The sequence below is a fragment of the Ursus americanus genome, chromosome 29 (genome assembly GCF_024610735.1).
Source record: "Ursus americanus isolate L20-20 chromosome 29, mUrsAme1.1.p, whole genome shotgun sequence".
NCBI lineage: Eukaryota > Metazoa > Chordata > Mammalia > Carnivora > Ursidae > Ursus > Ursus americanus.
Genome location: NC_142155.1, coordinates 17,694,189 through 17,711,737, shown reverse-complemented (window position 1 = coordinate 17,711,737; position 17,549 = coordinate 17,694,189). Strand labels below are relative to the sequence as shown.

At 36.9% G+C, this 17,549-nt stretch overlaps 1 protein-coding gene across 1 annotated transcript in view; it reads right to left on the bottom strand.

Moving 5' to 3' along the window:
• EYS (EGF-like photoreceptor maintenance factor) overlaps positions 1-17,549 on the bottom strand; it is a 1,472,906-nt gene that overhangs the window by 185,882 nt on the left and 1,269,475 nt on the right. Inside the window, 2 exon segments of the mRNA XM_087856898.1 lie at positions 13,913-14,111; positions 14,114-14,129. Coding sequence (XP_087713024.1) covers positions 13,913-14,111; positions 14,114-14,129 — 215 coding nt within the window.

Below are 17,549 nucleotides of genomic sequence, written 5' to 3'. Positions count from 1 at the left end.
ATCATATGGTTTCACTCATTTATGGAACATAAGAAGTAGGAAGATTGGTAGGAGAAGAAAGGGAAGAAGAAAGGGGGGGGTTAAACAGAAGGGGAATTAAACCAAGAGAGACTACAGACTCTGGGAAACAAACCGAGGGCTTCGGCGGGGGGGGATGGGATAGGCTGGTGATGGGTATTAAGGAGGGCACGTATTGCATGGTGCACTGGGTGTTATACGCAAGTAATGAATCATGGAACTTTATATCAAAAACTAGGGGTGTACTGTATGGTGACTAACATAATATAATAAAAAAATATTATTATTAAAAAAAAAGATTTTCTCAGTCACCCTCCATATGCACAGAAATAGATATTTAATATACACAATGGTAGAATATAAAATAAGAAAGTATTTCTAAATATATTTAAATCAGCATGCATTTAGATTTCCCTTAATAATACTTAAAATAGATGATATACTTCTAGAGTATAAGCAATAGCATTGGAAGGGCTTTAGATGCTTAGATATTTAGAATTAGAAAGGTCTGGGTGATCTTCAGTCAAATGAGAAAAAAACAAACCAACTCTGGAAGGATATATGCCCACATCACACAGAAGAGCAGATATAAGATTTGAACCTAGGTGTTGACCATTGTTCTGGTTCATGGAGAAGTCCCCAGTGGCTCTGAGCATCCCGTCTCATTTGGAGACCAAATTTCCATTCATGTCTACTTCCTTGAATAAGGTGTATGGTCGTTTATTCTCTATTCAAAGGAAATTTCAAGTGTTGGAAAACTCCCGAATGTGAGAGTGGGTGGTCTACGTTCAAGGTCAGCTAGGCACCAAGTCTCCTTCCCTCTGTCCTCATGCCGAGACAAAGGTCCTTCTTTCCACTTAAACTAATCTCCATTTTGACTCTTCCTCTTTACCGTCTCTTCCCCAACCCGGCCCTCTCTCCTTGGGAGCAGAAACTCTCACTCTCTGATCATGAATATAAATATCTGTGACTCATACTTAGGACTAGAACAGTTTTGAGGCTTTAATTTCTATTTCTATGTAGTTGGGTAGATTGAGCAAGAAAATAAAAAACCCTACAGCATTTGTGAGGGAGCAAACAGGAAGGAAATTAGTCAGTAAGTATTCAGGTATAACTTTACCACATGGTTCTAATGCCCAGATATATTTCTACCTCAACACAACTCCAATATTTAGGTATGATTTTCTGTCAGTTCTATAAAACGTAAACTGTATTTGTCATAAGTCCTATTAATCTAGGACTGAAAAGAGAGAATGCGTATCTTGAAGCCTATGGCAACTTATCAGATGTGAAGAAAGGATTCTTGGTATTAAAGCAAACTAAACTCAGCATATATTCCCAGTTGTTGTACAATCTTATACTTTGGAAATCTTTGAAAAGCAGAAAAAAATTGCACTCACTGGACCTTGTTTGTATCATCTGGTGCAGCATTTCCTCAGATTGCTTCTGAGAAAGAAAATGTTCAGTGTGATGTTAATAGGTATTCCTGGAAAAAAAAATTATTTGGGTGAAGTAAGTTTAGAAACTTCTATTAAGTAGAGTTAAATGTGTTATTTTCTACAGGACTTCCTTAGCTTGTTGAAATACACTGTGAAACTCTAAGAGGGAATGGGCATGTGGCATTTTATGAATTTGTCTTAAAAAAATTTGCCCCTTCTCATCTTTTTTTTTTTTCCTGAGGAATGCTTACTAGTATAACTTGAAAAATAGTTTTGAAAGTTCAGTCTAGTTTCATCCCCTTTTTCCAAAATGATGAAAGTCAAGTCCAGAAATGGTTAGTGGCGTATTTAAGAGTAAGGGGAAGAAGGCACAGACCTCTTGCCTGATAGATTGGTTCAAAGCGATGAAACTGTAATATTTTTTTTAAAAGATTTTATTCTTTTATTTATTTTAGAGAGAAAGAGAGAGCATGCGAGCTGGGGGGAGGAACACAGGGGAAAGGACAGGGAGGAGGAAAGCATCTCAAGCAGACCCCACACTCAGTGTGGAGCCCACGTGGGGCTTGATCCCACAACCTTGAAATCATGACTGAGCAGAAACCAAGAGTCGGACCCTTAACCAACTGAGCCACCCAGGAGCCCCAAAACTATACTTTTTGGAGATAACCTACTCCTTAAATATAATTCCCCAGTCAGAGAACTGCTGAAAATAGCTCTCAAATCACTAACTTCAGACAACTAACTTTTTATGTGTGATGGAGCAAATAGTTAATTTATATTGCGAAGTTTAGGACAGAAAGCACTTACTTAAAGTCTAGAAGAGTATGATTTATCCTGTCTCTATTATCAGTGTTGACCTGAACACATCGCTTAACCCTCTTATACCCCATTTTCCCATTTGTGAAGCCGAAATCTAAATCTATGTTCCAAAGATATTTTAAGTATTAACATCATTTTGAGAGAAAATTACCTCAGAGCAATACCACTATCCCATTTTCCAAAACAAAGACAGTACTTGGTAATCGTTAGGTCAATGACAATCAGCAGTGTTTGTTTAGACAGTACTAGCTTGAAGTCACTATTGCATTTTGATGTCAATAAACAAGAACCAAATGTATTTTCTAGTGTTTTTCCATCTAGTCTTTATGCTCTTACATCTTTAGCAAGTTCTAACTTTTGGCTCCAAATCACTTGATGTTTAGGAGGGCAGGGGGAACAGTTCTTACTTCATTTTCCTAGTATAAAAGGTTAAGCAATTTTCCCAAGATACATAATATGCCAGCAAATGGGCCAGGAATAAAATGTAAGCCTTGGGAATTTTGTCTACTACTGAACCAAAAAGATTGGTTTGTTTCCTTCCTAAAATTAATTATTTAAACTCCTTGTTTTAAGCATTTTGGAAACCTAAGCCAAGGGATTCCAGATAGCCCACATTTTATTTCAGCTTTAACTTCGCTTTGTTTTCATTTTGTTTGTCAAGCTTTTTACCGAATTTTAACAGTTGCACATCTAATTACATGTAAAAATCATTATGATTAGTGCAATTTACCAAATCCTTTGTGTGTGTGTGTGTGTGTGCATGCGTGTACAAAATGAAATCTGCAAGTGGTGAGCCATGTAGATTTAAAACAAGAATAAATATTTCTAGTTACAAAACAAACTGGTTTTAATACGTAATACTCTCCTAAAAACCCATTAATAAATAGTTTTTGAAGGGGAGCAAAACAGTCAAGGAAAACATATTAGCAGATCATATTTTGCTTGCTTGTTCTTTGAAGTAGAGAAAAAAAAAAAAACCTGTTAGCATTCTATAAGAAAAGGAGAGGAAAGATAGTTTTCAGATGGGATTTAAGCCAGAGAGGTCTCTTATGCCCAGGAAGATCAATCAGGGTAAATGAGTTCTCCATGTATTATTACCTAAGGGTAGAGAAACTTGAAGATGAGATTTTTTCCCCCTACTTGTTTGCTGCATAAATATGATGTAAAAAATATGTGGGAATTTGATAGTGGTCTTTTCTTTTAGTCAAACCCTGAAACATTTAACTCTTTGAGACTTTTCAAATTTGGCATAAATGACACAATTTCTTCCATGTTTAATCTTACTTGTTCTCATTTAAATATGACTGTATTTGCAATCACGACTTTAATGAAACTCTGATTTGCAGAGGATCTAAACGCTTTCTGCCCTGTAAAAACAAATGCTCAACCCTTGTTGCTGTACTCAGGGATGGCAGTAATAAAAGTGGTTAGAAAATCAATTTAAACTGCATTTGTACTTTACCAAGAACCCTGTGACACTTACATTGGTAAGAGTTATGCTTTCCAAATATGTGATCCACTTTTATAAGCAACTAAAAACCCTGCAGCTTCAGTCACACTCTCCAAGCAAGAATAAATGACCCCGCATCAATCCCTTTTCACAATACCTGACACTTGTAGAATGGGGGAAAGAAATGAGATCAAAAAGATAAACAACAGGCTGTGAAATCTAGGCTGTTTTAACCTAAGACTGCACTTTGTATGCATAAATGAAAAAACACATTTTATTCTGCAGCCCTTAATGTTTTACAAACCTGAGATTACCATAAGCAAAAGAGTATGTAGAAAAAGATCCCATGCCTTATTATTCTTTGTAAATCCCATGCATCACACTGCTTAACATAAAAGAGGTTCTCTGCAAGTACTTGTGGTGTGAAAGAAGGGATGGATGGGTGGTCTTAAAGATACACAAATCGCATTTTAATCAAACAGACTTGGATTGAAATAACTTCTAAACATGGATACTGCAGGAGAAAGAAACAGAAAAAAGTTACCAAAATATTTTGTTGTGATGCATTACATTTCGTCTAAGTAATATGGAGCTAAAACATGCCTGTGTTTTTTTCTTTCTCCTAATAATAGCATTGGTATATTTGCTTTTCACATCATGGAAGACTTTAATAGGTCTATTTTTCTAAGTACTTTTTTGCTTTCCTCCTGCTTGTTAAACATTAAGGTAAGCAGAGGTACACGACTGAGCAGCTGAGACCTCCATCTCTTGGTAATGCAGAAGGTGGCTAGTATTCGGAAGAAGTTCAAAGCCTAGAAGGAAGACAAAGGGACAACAACATGCTCTTTTAATAACCTTCTAGGGTATTATTTAACTGGTCTGATTAAAGATTATGTAATCCTCTGGAAGAATGCACTTTTCTTTGGCTCACTATTTACTATTGATTAGGCCCAGACTCTGAAATTACATGCTGCCTTGCAGATTTTTGTCTGCTGGAGAAGCAAATGAGTATAAAATGGTAGAAAAGAAAACCACATAAATTACATTTTATTCTGTTGTAGAGTGCTAACCAGTTTGGTCTCAAACCTAGAAATGCTATTTTGGCATTCACTCAGTGACTATATGTTCTCAGTCTTTTGAATTCTCTTTGAATCAGCCTTAACTATCATGCCCATTCATTCATTAATGAAATAAATAAATATTTGGCATCTGCTCATTATGTACTTGTGTGAAAGTCAGGTTTATGACTCCCTGAAAACTGACCTTTGACCCTGCGCTTGAGTTATCTTTTCAGGACCCTGCCAAAGATTGCCTTTTGGGCAGACATGAGTCCAGGTTTTGTGGGGCCTACAGCTTACATGATTTTTGGTCCTTTATAACAAAAAAGGATTTAAAAGTACAGACACAGAATTGTGTATAAAAGTGAATATTTATTTACAATGAGAAAAGAAATCTCAATGAATTACAAGGAAGCTTGGAGATTCAGGCCTCTTTCTCTGAGATCTCTTTAGGCTCTTCACGGGAAATGCTTACATGGAAATGACTTTTGACTGCCAACCTAGTTTGCCCTCTGAAAGTGAACTGTAACAACCTACTGCAATTCCTAGCAACTCCCAGGTCTCAGAAGGACATGTGTAAGTGTGGGGGCCTCTTACGCTTCATTAGCTCCAGAGTAAGCAGCTCTGTTACTGTGAGGAGACACCAGCAGGCGTGAAGTATAAGGCTGGGAGAAGCAAACCAGAGAACTTTTCCTCCCTCAGGCAGTTGGGTCATGGAGTGGCCCCTTGTGCAGGGCTTGGAGAAGACTGACACATGCATGTATCAAGACATCTAGCACTGAGTTTCTTTTGCAGGGAGAACACGCAGAACCAAAATGGCACCAGTTAAGAAGAAAACATTTGAATCTTTTTCAATCAAATCCCTTCTGCCCTAAGATAGCCCCAAATCTGGAGAAACTAGAAGCAGAAGAGGGATAAAAAGGCATCAGGAAGAACATATCACATTCTTTCTCCATTCAGGTTCTTGAACTGGAGGAGTATCCAACTGGGAAGGCGATTGCAACCACCAAACTAGGTATAAGATGGAAGTTTTAAACTAAAGTAGGCTAATATGTCAATACGAGCAGCAGGTTCTGGAACCTGCATGATATTCTGTTAAGGGAAAGTAAAGAGAGATCCTACAGATGTTTGACATCAGTGACAAAAGAAAAATAAAACTTTTTATATTTGCACCCCATAACGTTTAAACTGCTTGTAATGAAAGGATACACAGATAAATGTCTTAAATGCTCAATTAATTAACACAATGAGAGAAATGGGGGAAACCACATATGCTTCTATGTTTTTACCTGAAACCTGGCTGGATATTTTCTTTTTTCCCCTTATTTCTAGCAATAGGAGCTACCTACAATGGAGATGCTTGGATGCGCGTAGCAAACTTTTACATCTGAGAATAATCTAACCAAATACAAATTAGTCGTCTAGTATACGAGACACAAACCTCGAGTACAACTTCAAGGATGTTGACTGCAGATGGAAAGTGTAGCAACTAAGAAGAAGGATTAAATATTTGAAGGTGTTATTAGTCCAAATGTGTGTTGAGAAATTGATCTGAAATAGGCTCATTTTTCCCTTGGTATTCAGAAGACGAGAGTATACTGCTGAGCTAGATTTGGGGTAATCTGCCCAGGATATAGAGTAATAACTAAAAGATCTCAGCAGGTGATGCCTAGCTACATGCCACTATGAAATGACAATGAAGACAAGCAAACATTTTTTGGGGGCGTTGCCACTCATTACAGAACAAATGGAAAAGCTAAGACACGATACACTAATCTTTTGTACTCTAATGGTTGTTACCATTGCAATTTCAAATTCAATTTACAGCTCCTACCTCATTTTGAAGTGCTAAATGATTTGAAAACTACCTCAGAAATCACGGAAAACTTTTTATCAGACAATGTCAAAAAAGATGTCTATGCAACGAGAATACATGGATTGAAAGAAAAGGAAAAAGAGGAATGAAAGAAAAGCATGAAAGAAACCAATTTTGACTTCTATTCGCATGGAACAATGAGAACAATGAAAGTTTCCTAATGCTAAGAAATATGAATTTTTTTTGAGATTATTTATTATAGTTAATTTTATGTGTCAACCTGACTGGGTCACAGGATGCTGGTTAAACATTATTTCTGGGTGTATCTGTAAGGATGTTTCTATAAGAAATTAGTATTTGAACTACTAGACTGAGTAAAGCTTACGGCCCTTCCTGACTTGGGTGGGCATCATCCAATCCCTTGGGGATCTGAATAGAACAAAAGGTGGAGGAAAGTCGAATTTGCTTTGATCTGACTGTTGAGCTGTGACATCAATCATCCCTGGCATCAACGCTCCTGGTTTTCAAGGTTTCAGGCTCAGATTGACATCTATATCACTGGCTTTCTTGGGTTTCTAGCTAGCAGGTGAACAGATTGTGGGAGTTCCTAGCCTCTGTCACTGCATGAGTCAATACCTTATAATCTCTCTCTCTCTCACTTTCTCTCTCTCTCTCTTATCATCTATCTATCTATCTATCTATCTATCTATCTATCTATCTATCTATCTAATCAACATTGCTTGACACTGAAAATTAAATTGAGTTGGATTTTCTTGGTCAATGAATTGAATAAAACTATTTTATCCATCTGTTGTCCTAGTGCAGTGGTCTGCAAACTATGGCCCTTGGGCTAAATCCCGCCAGTCACCTATTTTTGTAAATAAAGTTTCACTGTAACACAGCCATGTCCATTCACATACATATTGCCAATGGCTGCTTTAGTGTTATGATAGCAGAGTCAAAAAGCTGTGATGCAACGTCTGAAATATTTGTTATTTGGACCTTTACAAACAGTTTGATGACCCTTGCCCTAGCACATGGATGGTAGCATTGATTAGTGATGAGTAAAAGCTATGAGAACAATTAGAGGCCCAGAAAGCACATTCATTCACATATGGGAATTACTGACTTTCAGTGCATGATAAAATACATTCATATAGGCTTACCACCTGGTAAAATTAAGACTAAATCTAAAATTCATGTCTCAATAATTACTTACTATAATATCAGTGACATACATTGTTAGTGCAATTGTTCTAAAGCTTATATTCCCAAACCTGAACTCCTTTTTAGTTATTATTTAACCTATTTAAAAACATCTGGCATAGAAAGGAAAAAGTGATTAATATATTATCTGTTTAATTTGCTAAACCTTCCTATGTATGCCCTTTTGGAAACAGCTTGTTCAAAGTCCATAGAGATTTGGATACTCAGAATAACCCTTCTGTATCACTTTTCTAAACTGAATTTCACTATGTGCAATTTGGATTTCTCTGAAATGAGCGAACACAGGGGTTTGAAAATTCTAGCACAGATTTATAACAAAATGGAAAAAGGTTGGATACTATCCAGAAACATGTGATGGTACTCAGAGCAGAATGACATTTGCTCAGTAGAGCTGCTGAAGTGTTACTCCTCTTAATACTCTTCAACATGAGAGTTGTCTTCTTGTAAGCAGATTACCTTCATAGACAATGTAGGGATAGCACTTAGTAACAGTGAATTGTATCAACCATGCTACTAAAATTAGTGATGATTTTGTTTATAAATAGCTATAAATAGGTTTTATCTCATGAATCCTAAAGTGTAGCTCTGTGGTACTGAATGTTTGCTCACTTACCATCCTACTCTTCTTCAAAGTACACTTCTTTAAGGGTTATCTCCTGTTAAACCACTATTATTCTTTACATATTGGAAAAGGTGGTATGTATTCCCAGGAGATGTGGATTAGAGTATGCAAGTGTGTGTGTGTGCTGAAAAAAGTTTCTCTCTCTTAAGATTCTTATGTACCTCATTAGGAGGCATCTCCTAACCTTTAGATGAAAGTCCCTGGACTACAACAATTAAACTGTGATGAGAAATTATTTGCATTTTCAAGTAAAACCATCATGCATACATGCTATAGTATTAAAAAATTAGTGTCTTTTTATCTGGAGACAGGAAAGCTGAGAGGTAAAAAGCTTACTTCTTTGTAATGACTCTTTTATTCTGAACATAGATGGTCTATCACTTTGAAAATAAAAGAAACTTGTAGGCCAAAAAAAGAATTCCATCAGGTCACTCTGTCCATTATTTTTGGGTCCAGAAAGGCTAAATATTAAAATACCTTATTTAAATTGCTCTGCTATTTTGAAAGCGGTCTTGAATCCAATCTCCTCTACTGAGAAAACAAGAGAAGAGAGAAAACCTGAGGGGTGTAGGGGATTGAGCACCTATAGCCATTCTGCTACCACTTGAAATCTGAGAATGGAGTCAAAGTTGAAGAATTGAAAGGGAGAGGAAGAAATTGGGTCCTAGGATGGCCTTTAAGTCATGAATCGAAAGATGCCCAAAATGGGAATCCACAGCCTTCCCATTTAATGGGAGCCAGTAAATTCTGTTTGGGATGAGTTTCCTAGCATTTGCAACAGAAGGAATCCTACTTGATACAGAAATGATCCCCATTTTCTAGTTGAGGTAAATGAAGTTCCAAAGATTAGCTAACTTGCCAAGTCCACATATTTATTAAGTAACCAAGCCAGGATTTGAAGTCAATTCTTCACTTCAGTTTGCTGAAAGGAGCTGCTGGGGGGGGCCTCAAACTGGATTTTTAACTGACTACAATGTGACAAACATGAAAAAACAAAGACACACCAGAAAGGACAAAGAGTGAAGGACACCGTAAATGAGGTACAAGGTTCAACGATTTCTGAAGATTCTGAAAATCTGAGATTTCCCTGGTTGTCTTACCTCTCCCAGTGACTCAGCAAGATAGGAGATCATGGGTGGTTCTCCTTACCAGGTTGACTATTTTAAACTCCAGCTATTTATAGGGTCCTAGTTAGAAATCAGAAATCATTGCAAGCATAACATCTGTTTATTGATTTGCTAAAACACTGATATTGCCTATCCACAAGAATAATTTGCATTTCATTTCTAAGAATAGTTAGTTGCTAGTGTCAGGAAACCATGGAAAGCAAACCCAGACTCATGAGGACCCTCAGTTTCAGAAGGTGAATCACCATGAACTATACTAACTATTCATTCAGTATATATACTAACTATTCCCATTAGAATAATCCAAGGTGACCCCGTGCACCTTGGAGGTCAAAGTATCTTATCCGTCCCAGCCCTCAACAGGTATTTAATTTTTGAAGTTTCATGTTTTCAAATTCATGTTGATTTTTTTTAAATGATTTTATTTATTTTAGAGAGCGAGTGAGAGAGCACAAGCAGGGGGAGTGGCAGAGGGAGGGGGAGAACCAGGCTCCCTGCTGAGCAGGACCCTGGGATTATGACCTGATTTTAAGGCAGATGCTTAACCAACTGAGCCACGCAGGTGCCCCCAAATTTTTCATGTTGATTCTATGTTCTCCTCCATAATACATGTTTGCATACATAAAAAACAAAAACAAACAGCGAACCAGGAGAAAAGGAGAGTTTAGAAGTCTGCCTGGATAAGCAGGCTCAGGAGTGAGATCAAGTCAGACAGCACAGACAGACCCAAAGGGTAGGAAGGGTTGGAAGACAGTTTGGAAGATCTTGGAGAGATCCATTTTATGATGCGGTAGCATGGAGGAGAAAATAACCTTTGGCTTTGGCCAACAACGCAGATGGGAAGTGAGTTGCCAAAGGCATTAACCTAGTTCAGAGCCATTTTGTCCAAGTCAAGATAGGGCTCAGTAGCAGAGTTTCTCTAGATTTCTTGGTCAGAAAACTTTACACTGTTCCATGCATTCCAAGTATGGGTATGTGTCTGCTGGGGGCAGGGTGTTGGTCATGGTGATGGTTCTTTGTGACTTATTTCTTTGGTCTGTGTCCTTTGTGGACTGAAGCTGCTCATGGCCTCACTGGGAGTTCTCCTTCAGTACATATTCTAGCTCTCCTTATGAGTTGTGCACAGACTGCTGGAATGCTCTGTTATGGTTGGGTATGGGCGTTTTAGACAGGACAAGGAAGAGTGAAGATACCATTCTGATTCTGATCATCTTCCTTGTAGCCCTGTAGCTATCTGTGCTCCTCTTATACTAACCTTTTGACCTCCTAGGGGGCTGTTCTTTTGATCCTTCTGAGAAGTCTATTTTTGTTGTTATTCTGGAACTAGCCATGTTCGTGTATTATGGTGTTGGTGTGCATAAAGAGGTGCTGGAATGGAAGTCATGGGTGCCATGGACCAGCATGTCCTGGATGCAATAATGAGAAGAGTAGTTTTGGCAGTTCAGTATTGGCAATCAAGATAGAAGTCATGTTGTTCATCGGATGTGAAGAAGTGTTTTATTTATTGGGTCACAGCCAGCAAGTCTCCATTTCACTAACAATAAAAGGCACATACAGATCTAGAAGACCTTAAAATAGTGCTTGCCAAAATCAGCTGACATTCGAGTGGATTTCTCTGGAGTAGGGTTGAGAGGTTGAAAGACTGAGAAATGGATAGGGAAGGCCAGAATAATGTATGTAACAGAAGACAGATACGTTTTTTTTTTTTTTTTTTTTGTGGGAAAATTCACCCTAAGGCCTAATGAGCTGATAAAGCTTCCATACTAGAGTGAAAGCTTCTGTGTGCATGATGGGATCTTGAATATACACCTTTGTTTCACATACTCCTTGGCCCTTAGTTGGTTCTTAGGTGATGTTTGTTGAAATAAATCTAAGAGAATAAACATATAAAGTATATATCAACCTAGGACTATTTATATCTATCTTACTAGAATAATTATCTTCACTTTCCTTTTAAAATACATATTAAATAACTAAGATTGGAAGTAATGTGAGGTTCTCTAATTTATGAAAATAAGAGTTTATTTTATTTAACATGTATTTGTCTTACAGTATCTCAGACGGTTATTGTTGTAAAATAAAACTCTTACCTATTTCTCTGAGTTGGTGATGTGGACACTTATACAGAAAATTTGAGTATATTTGTTTTCTACTGCTGCATAACAAAATTAGCAGCTTAAAACAACACACATTTATTATCTTATTGTTTTTGTGAGTCGAGAGTTTGGACAAGGCTTTACTGTCCTCTGTATAAGAGTCTCACAAGCTTCAATCACAGTGTTGTTCAGGTTGGGGTCTTATTCAAGGTTCAATGGGGGAAGGACCTGTTCCCAAGCTCACTTGGTTATTGGTAAAATTTCATTTCTTGCAGTTGTAGAACTGAGGGCTTCAATATTTCCTGGCTGTCAGCTAGAGGCTACCCTCAGCTCCTTGCTGGTGATTGGCTGGAGGCTGCCCCCAGGGCCGTGTCACATGGACCTTCCCCAAATTGCTCCATGCTTCATTAGAGGCAGCAAGAGAGAGTCTCCTTGCAAGATGCAGCTCACAATCTTATGTAACCTACTCATGGAAGTGACATCACCATATTGTACTGATTATTCTGTTGGTTAAAAGCAAATCACAGATCCTATCTACACTTAAGGAGAGGGGATGATGCAAAGGCATGAATATTGGGAAAGGGGATGGTGACGACTATGTTAGAATCCGTTCACCACATACAGAAAGGGAGAAAACACAATTCCTGCCACTTCTGTAATTCTATCACTGGTAAAGCCTCATTGACAATATTTATTTAGGTTGAATGACACAAATTATTTCAGACATTAGAAACTCAGTAGGGGAAGCTTTTTTCGTGTTTCTATTTCACTTAATTACACAAAAATTCATTTTCCTTCAGGGTTCTGAAGGTTATCTTGCTGGATAATCTTTGCATTATCATATTTTTAAAAATAATTGCCATTGGTGAGTTCATTATAAAGCAGAATACTTATTAAATAAGACCTTGGTTTTGTTTCCTTCAGAAAAATAACCATGACCAAGGAAGTTATCTTCACTCAAACTCAAGATTCACTCTTTTAAAGTACTTTAAAACTTCATCTACTAAATTTTTTCTCCATGAAATAGGTCCATATTTCTGTTGCTATTTTACAAAAGTGTAAATCAAGGCTTAGACTTGGACAGACTTAATCAGAAGCAAAGGGTTTAGCTACCCGAAGAGCTGATATCTTCTTTTCCCACTAAACCATGCTTTTTCTTCAAATTTATTAGGTCGTTCTGTGATTGCTTGGTAAATATATCACCTTGACTTGATCACATCTGTCCATTCCTCTGTTCCTTGTCTTTTCCATTTAGCTCTCCTCATTTTTCATTTCCTATACCAGTGATTATTTTCATAGCCCATCTCTGCCTACTGTTTCCTATCCTACTCTATTGATAAAATTTTTCTCTTTCCAACACTATGCATATAGATGTTTACTTTCGTGAAATCATTAACTACTTGATAGCTTGCCCCTTAGAAACTCTGAGGTGAATTAATTAAGATAGTTCCTGTGAGATTTGGTCAATTTTTCCTTGACTTGAATTAATATAATCTGCACATGTTTTAGCATCCTCTCTGTCATTATTTGTAGCCCTGAAATAAAGATTTCTCAGAGGATTAAAGAAATTTGGGAATATGTTCTACACTGTTCAAATGAGACTCCCTCAGGGTTGATTAACTTAAGACATTTTAGTGGAGCAGAAAGTAATTTTAATTAAAATCTTCTTAACTTTATAGGCATGATGAATCTTTATTTCAAGGAAAAAAAGATATATATGCTTTTTCCTCCTTGAGGTAAAGATTGCAAATAAAAAGAAGAAACATATATAAATGTTCTTCTCCATCTTTAATCTTAAGATTTAAGTAGACCTTTTATTTTCTGAAGATGAAGCAAAAAAAAAAAAACCAAAAAACCACAATAAAAATGAGTGCATCAAAAACATTATCAGTGAATAAAAACCTGTCATTCATATATCCCCAAACCAGAACACCTTGGTAAAATTATGTTTGGATCCATCTGAAATTGCCAAAACCAGGTCATTTGAAATTGCCAAAATCAGGTCCAGTCACCTAGTTATTTTCAGAGGTCAGGTATTTCTTGATGTTGAAGCCCCAATATATAAATTTCTTTGAACAAACAAGTATTCACCATATGTGTGCATGATCTAGGTGATGCATATGCAAACTTGGAAGTTCCAGACCTTTCTTTTCGATCACCCAAGTGAAAATGTTACTGGTTTCTGTTTAAGAACTTGGAATCATGAAATATAGGCTGGAGATCAAGAGGCTAAAACTAACCTGATGCAGGTACCATTGTTGTGGCATAGATGACGGGCACACCATGGGACATGGCAGTTTTCAATGTTCTTTTCACGAAGTGCTTCATCAGTGATGAAAAACTCTTTGCTGCTTACTTGAAGCTCTTGAATGCAGCCTTTGAACCCACAGATGTGACCTGCATTCTTATGGATCTTACTATTTGCTGGGATGTGGCCAAAATTGATTCAAAATGTACCTATAGGAAAAATAACAAAAAAATCTTATAAGATGTGGTCAGATTATATGAGAAAGACCTAGAATGTTTTGTTCTATAATGCATGTTTTAATGTATTTTTCTGCGTAAAACAGGTTGTAATTGTTGCTTAGTTTTGTCATCTCTATTAGGTGGTAGGATAAGTTACCTTAGAACAGGGCCCTTATTTTACATTTCTTTTGTACCTCTCACAATATCTAATAAAATACTAAAAAAAAAAAAAGGAGCATTCAATAAAACTTGTTGATTGATTACTCTGAAATGTATTTTGGAATTCAAGTGTTTGCATTTTAATGTGAATATTACCAAATAATAACTGATAAAGAAAATAGAGTCTTGTTAACTAACTACTGTTAGGGATTGAATTGTGTTCCCTCAAACTCGTATGTGGATGTTGTAACTCTCAATACCTCAGAATGCGACCTTACTTGGAAATAGAGCTTACTCACTGACCAGAATGACGATAAAATCACTGGCACAAAGTAAACTGTGACTTAACCTCTCTTCCCACCCTTCAGTAACACATACAAGTTGAATTCTCATCATTTATATGTATATAAAATGTAGCTTCCTCAAAAAGGAATTTCTGAGTTACGAAAGAATTCTGGACGAACTGGGAATGAGACTCTGACCTTCAGGACCGCCGGCGTATGAGAGGTGCAGGCAGCAGCGTTTGTGCACTTTACGTCTCTGATGTCCTTATCCCCGAAACACATTCACGCACTCCAAACTGAGAGCTGAGAAGTATTTAAATTGACATTACAGATACCCTAAAATGGAAAACTATCACTGCAAGAATTCTAAAACTAGAGCCAAATAATTAAGTTAGGGCTCTAAGGGGAGGAGAGGATGGGAAATGCTCAGTAATGCCACATAATGTTTATACTAATATGTTCTGGTTTGATGCAAATGTGCTTTTAGAGAACAGAAGCATGTTCAATTCTAGGAACATCAAAGCATCTCCATGACCCATAATAGATCAAACTAACTCTATTATTTGAGCTCTTGTTCTTTTTTAGTGACTCAAGTTCTGCTCCTGAAGGCATTCCTTAATTGTGTGTGTGTGTACTTTATAAAAGATCCAGCTATGCCGTCACCCAGAGGATGACTAACTTTGGGCATCGTGGTGCGGAAATCTCAAGGTGTATTAATAGAGCCCTCATGCAGCACAGGAGTACAACTGCTTGTTCTCACATTCTTTCTTATATGCTAAGTCCATTTATATTAATTACTCTAACAAACTATTAGCAGAATTCTTTTATCATTTAAGATAAGTGACTCACTGCTAATGCAATCTGGGATCTATCACGAACCCGCAGACTCAGCGAATCCAAGGCCATGACCTTCTCTTCCTGAGGATCTCTGACATCTTTGTGTATTGATCGCACACCTAGAACAGCAAACTCTCTCACAGCTTTGACAAGTGTGCTGCTTTAGCACAAACCTGATAGAGGATGGAGGAATATCCTCCTCTTCTGTCAGCAGTAGGCAGATCTGAGGGAAAGTCTATAGAGCTAGCTATGATTTATTAGACCATTAAAAAACACCCAAACAATCAAAGTAGATGGCTTTTGTATTTCTTCTGATCTGAGGCTCAAGCTTAGTTGGAGTCCTGAGAGGTCTAAAAAAGCTGCTCCCGTTGACTGCACATAGATAACCATTAAAATGGTTGACTTCCTCTATCCCCAGACTCTTAATTATCCAAGAGCTGTCTTTTGTGTGTATAATCATTCCTAAGGAGACAGGTCTTTAAAATAAGTCTTTTCTAATAACTTCTTGTGAATCAGACGATGGAGAATAGAGTCTGACATCAAGATATGATCTTACAAGATAAAACCACAGAGAACAGACATGGATAATCAAGGAGGAATCATCAAGATAATGAAAAATAAGAATGGTGACTGAGGGAAAAGGACTTCACAAATGACAAGGTGAAGTGAGCATTCTCTTTCCTCATAGCCTTCTCTTTAAAGGAAGAATATAGTTGCTCTTTTATAATATGTGGGAATAAAATGAGAAGACAGGCAAAGGGAACAAACTTCTAAAACAAGAAGTGGAGACAGATAAAAAGCTGCTTTATCTCTTCTTTATTCTGTTTTAATTTAAATTTGGACATTGGAGTCTACATATATTTCTGTAATGATATCTTGATTCAATGTTTAGTTTTGTTTTACAGCCTCAAATCTGTCTGAAATTAAATAACATTTATGTTAATAGGAAGGTAACTCTAATCTGGTTTTTACTTAAGATAACTATTGGAATGTACTTGCCTTTACCCAAGAATATGATGACTTATAATTGAAATGAATTGACTTTTGTGTGTTGTTACCAAATTTTTCTTTTTAACATTTTCTGAATTGTGTGCAGAACAATTCAAAATCAGAAAACATCGCACCTCAGAACAGGGATGAATAAGAGATGTTGGGTAAATTGTTTGGAAAGAAGGATTTATTTAAATAACTTCTTACATATGATTTGTCTTAAATTTTAAAAAATTTAGAGGCATTAAATGAAAGGGAATCAAAAGGCAGAACCAGTATTTATCTCAACTCTTCATCTCTTTGCAATTAGAAGATCTCTGTCTCACAGGATGCCAAGGTGGCTCAGTCAGTTAAGCATCTGCCTTTGGCTCAGGTCATGATCCCAGGGTCCTAGGATTGAGTCCCACATCGGGCTCCTTGCTTAGCGGGGAGCCTGCTTCTCCCTCTGCCTGCTCTTCCCTCTGCTTGTGCTCTCTCTCTGACAAATAAATAAAATCTTTAAAGAAAAAAAAAAGATCTCTCTCTCTCTCTCCTCCCCTCCAATAGTTTAATAATCTGTGATCATACAGTTTCTTCCATATTTTTATCCCTTCTAGGGTAGGGCCTCCAACATGGTCATCTTGGGATTCTGTCAGAGTCCATATCAGTGTCTTACAAATCGGAGGTTTAATATAAGTTTGTTACAAATCTCCCGATTCATGAAATTTAATCCTGTTTTTTGTTTGTTTGTTTTTCTGGGTTTTTTTGTTTGTTTTTGTGTGTTTTTTTTTTTTTTTTTACAATTTCCTATTTATCTTCTAGGCCTCTTCTACTTCATGCTGCCATAGAACCTTGCTGTTTTGCTAGATTCAGCATAAGGGAGATCGTCAATGGATACCACCCAGGAAGGAATATTAATATGGCTTTAATTCTAATACAACTTTCTATATTTAGTATATATAGCATTGAGTGCCGAGTGGTGCTTATATGGAAGTGTCTGAATTTCTTATGAGATTAATATTAAGTAGTTGAAACAAAGAGTTTTTTTTTTTTTTAAATTTGATAAGTAGCAATGAAATCCTCACTGGTCCCATACTTTACAGTTAAATCTCTGACTCTTAAGGCTTCCTAGGTTAGGGAATGTTCTCAAAATAGTACCTCC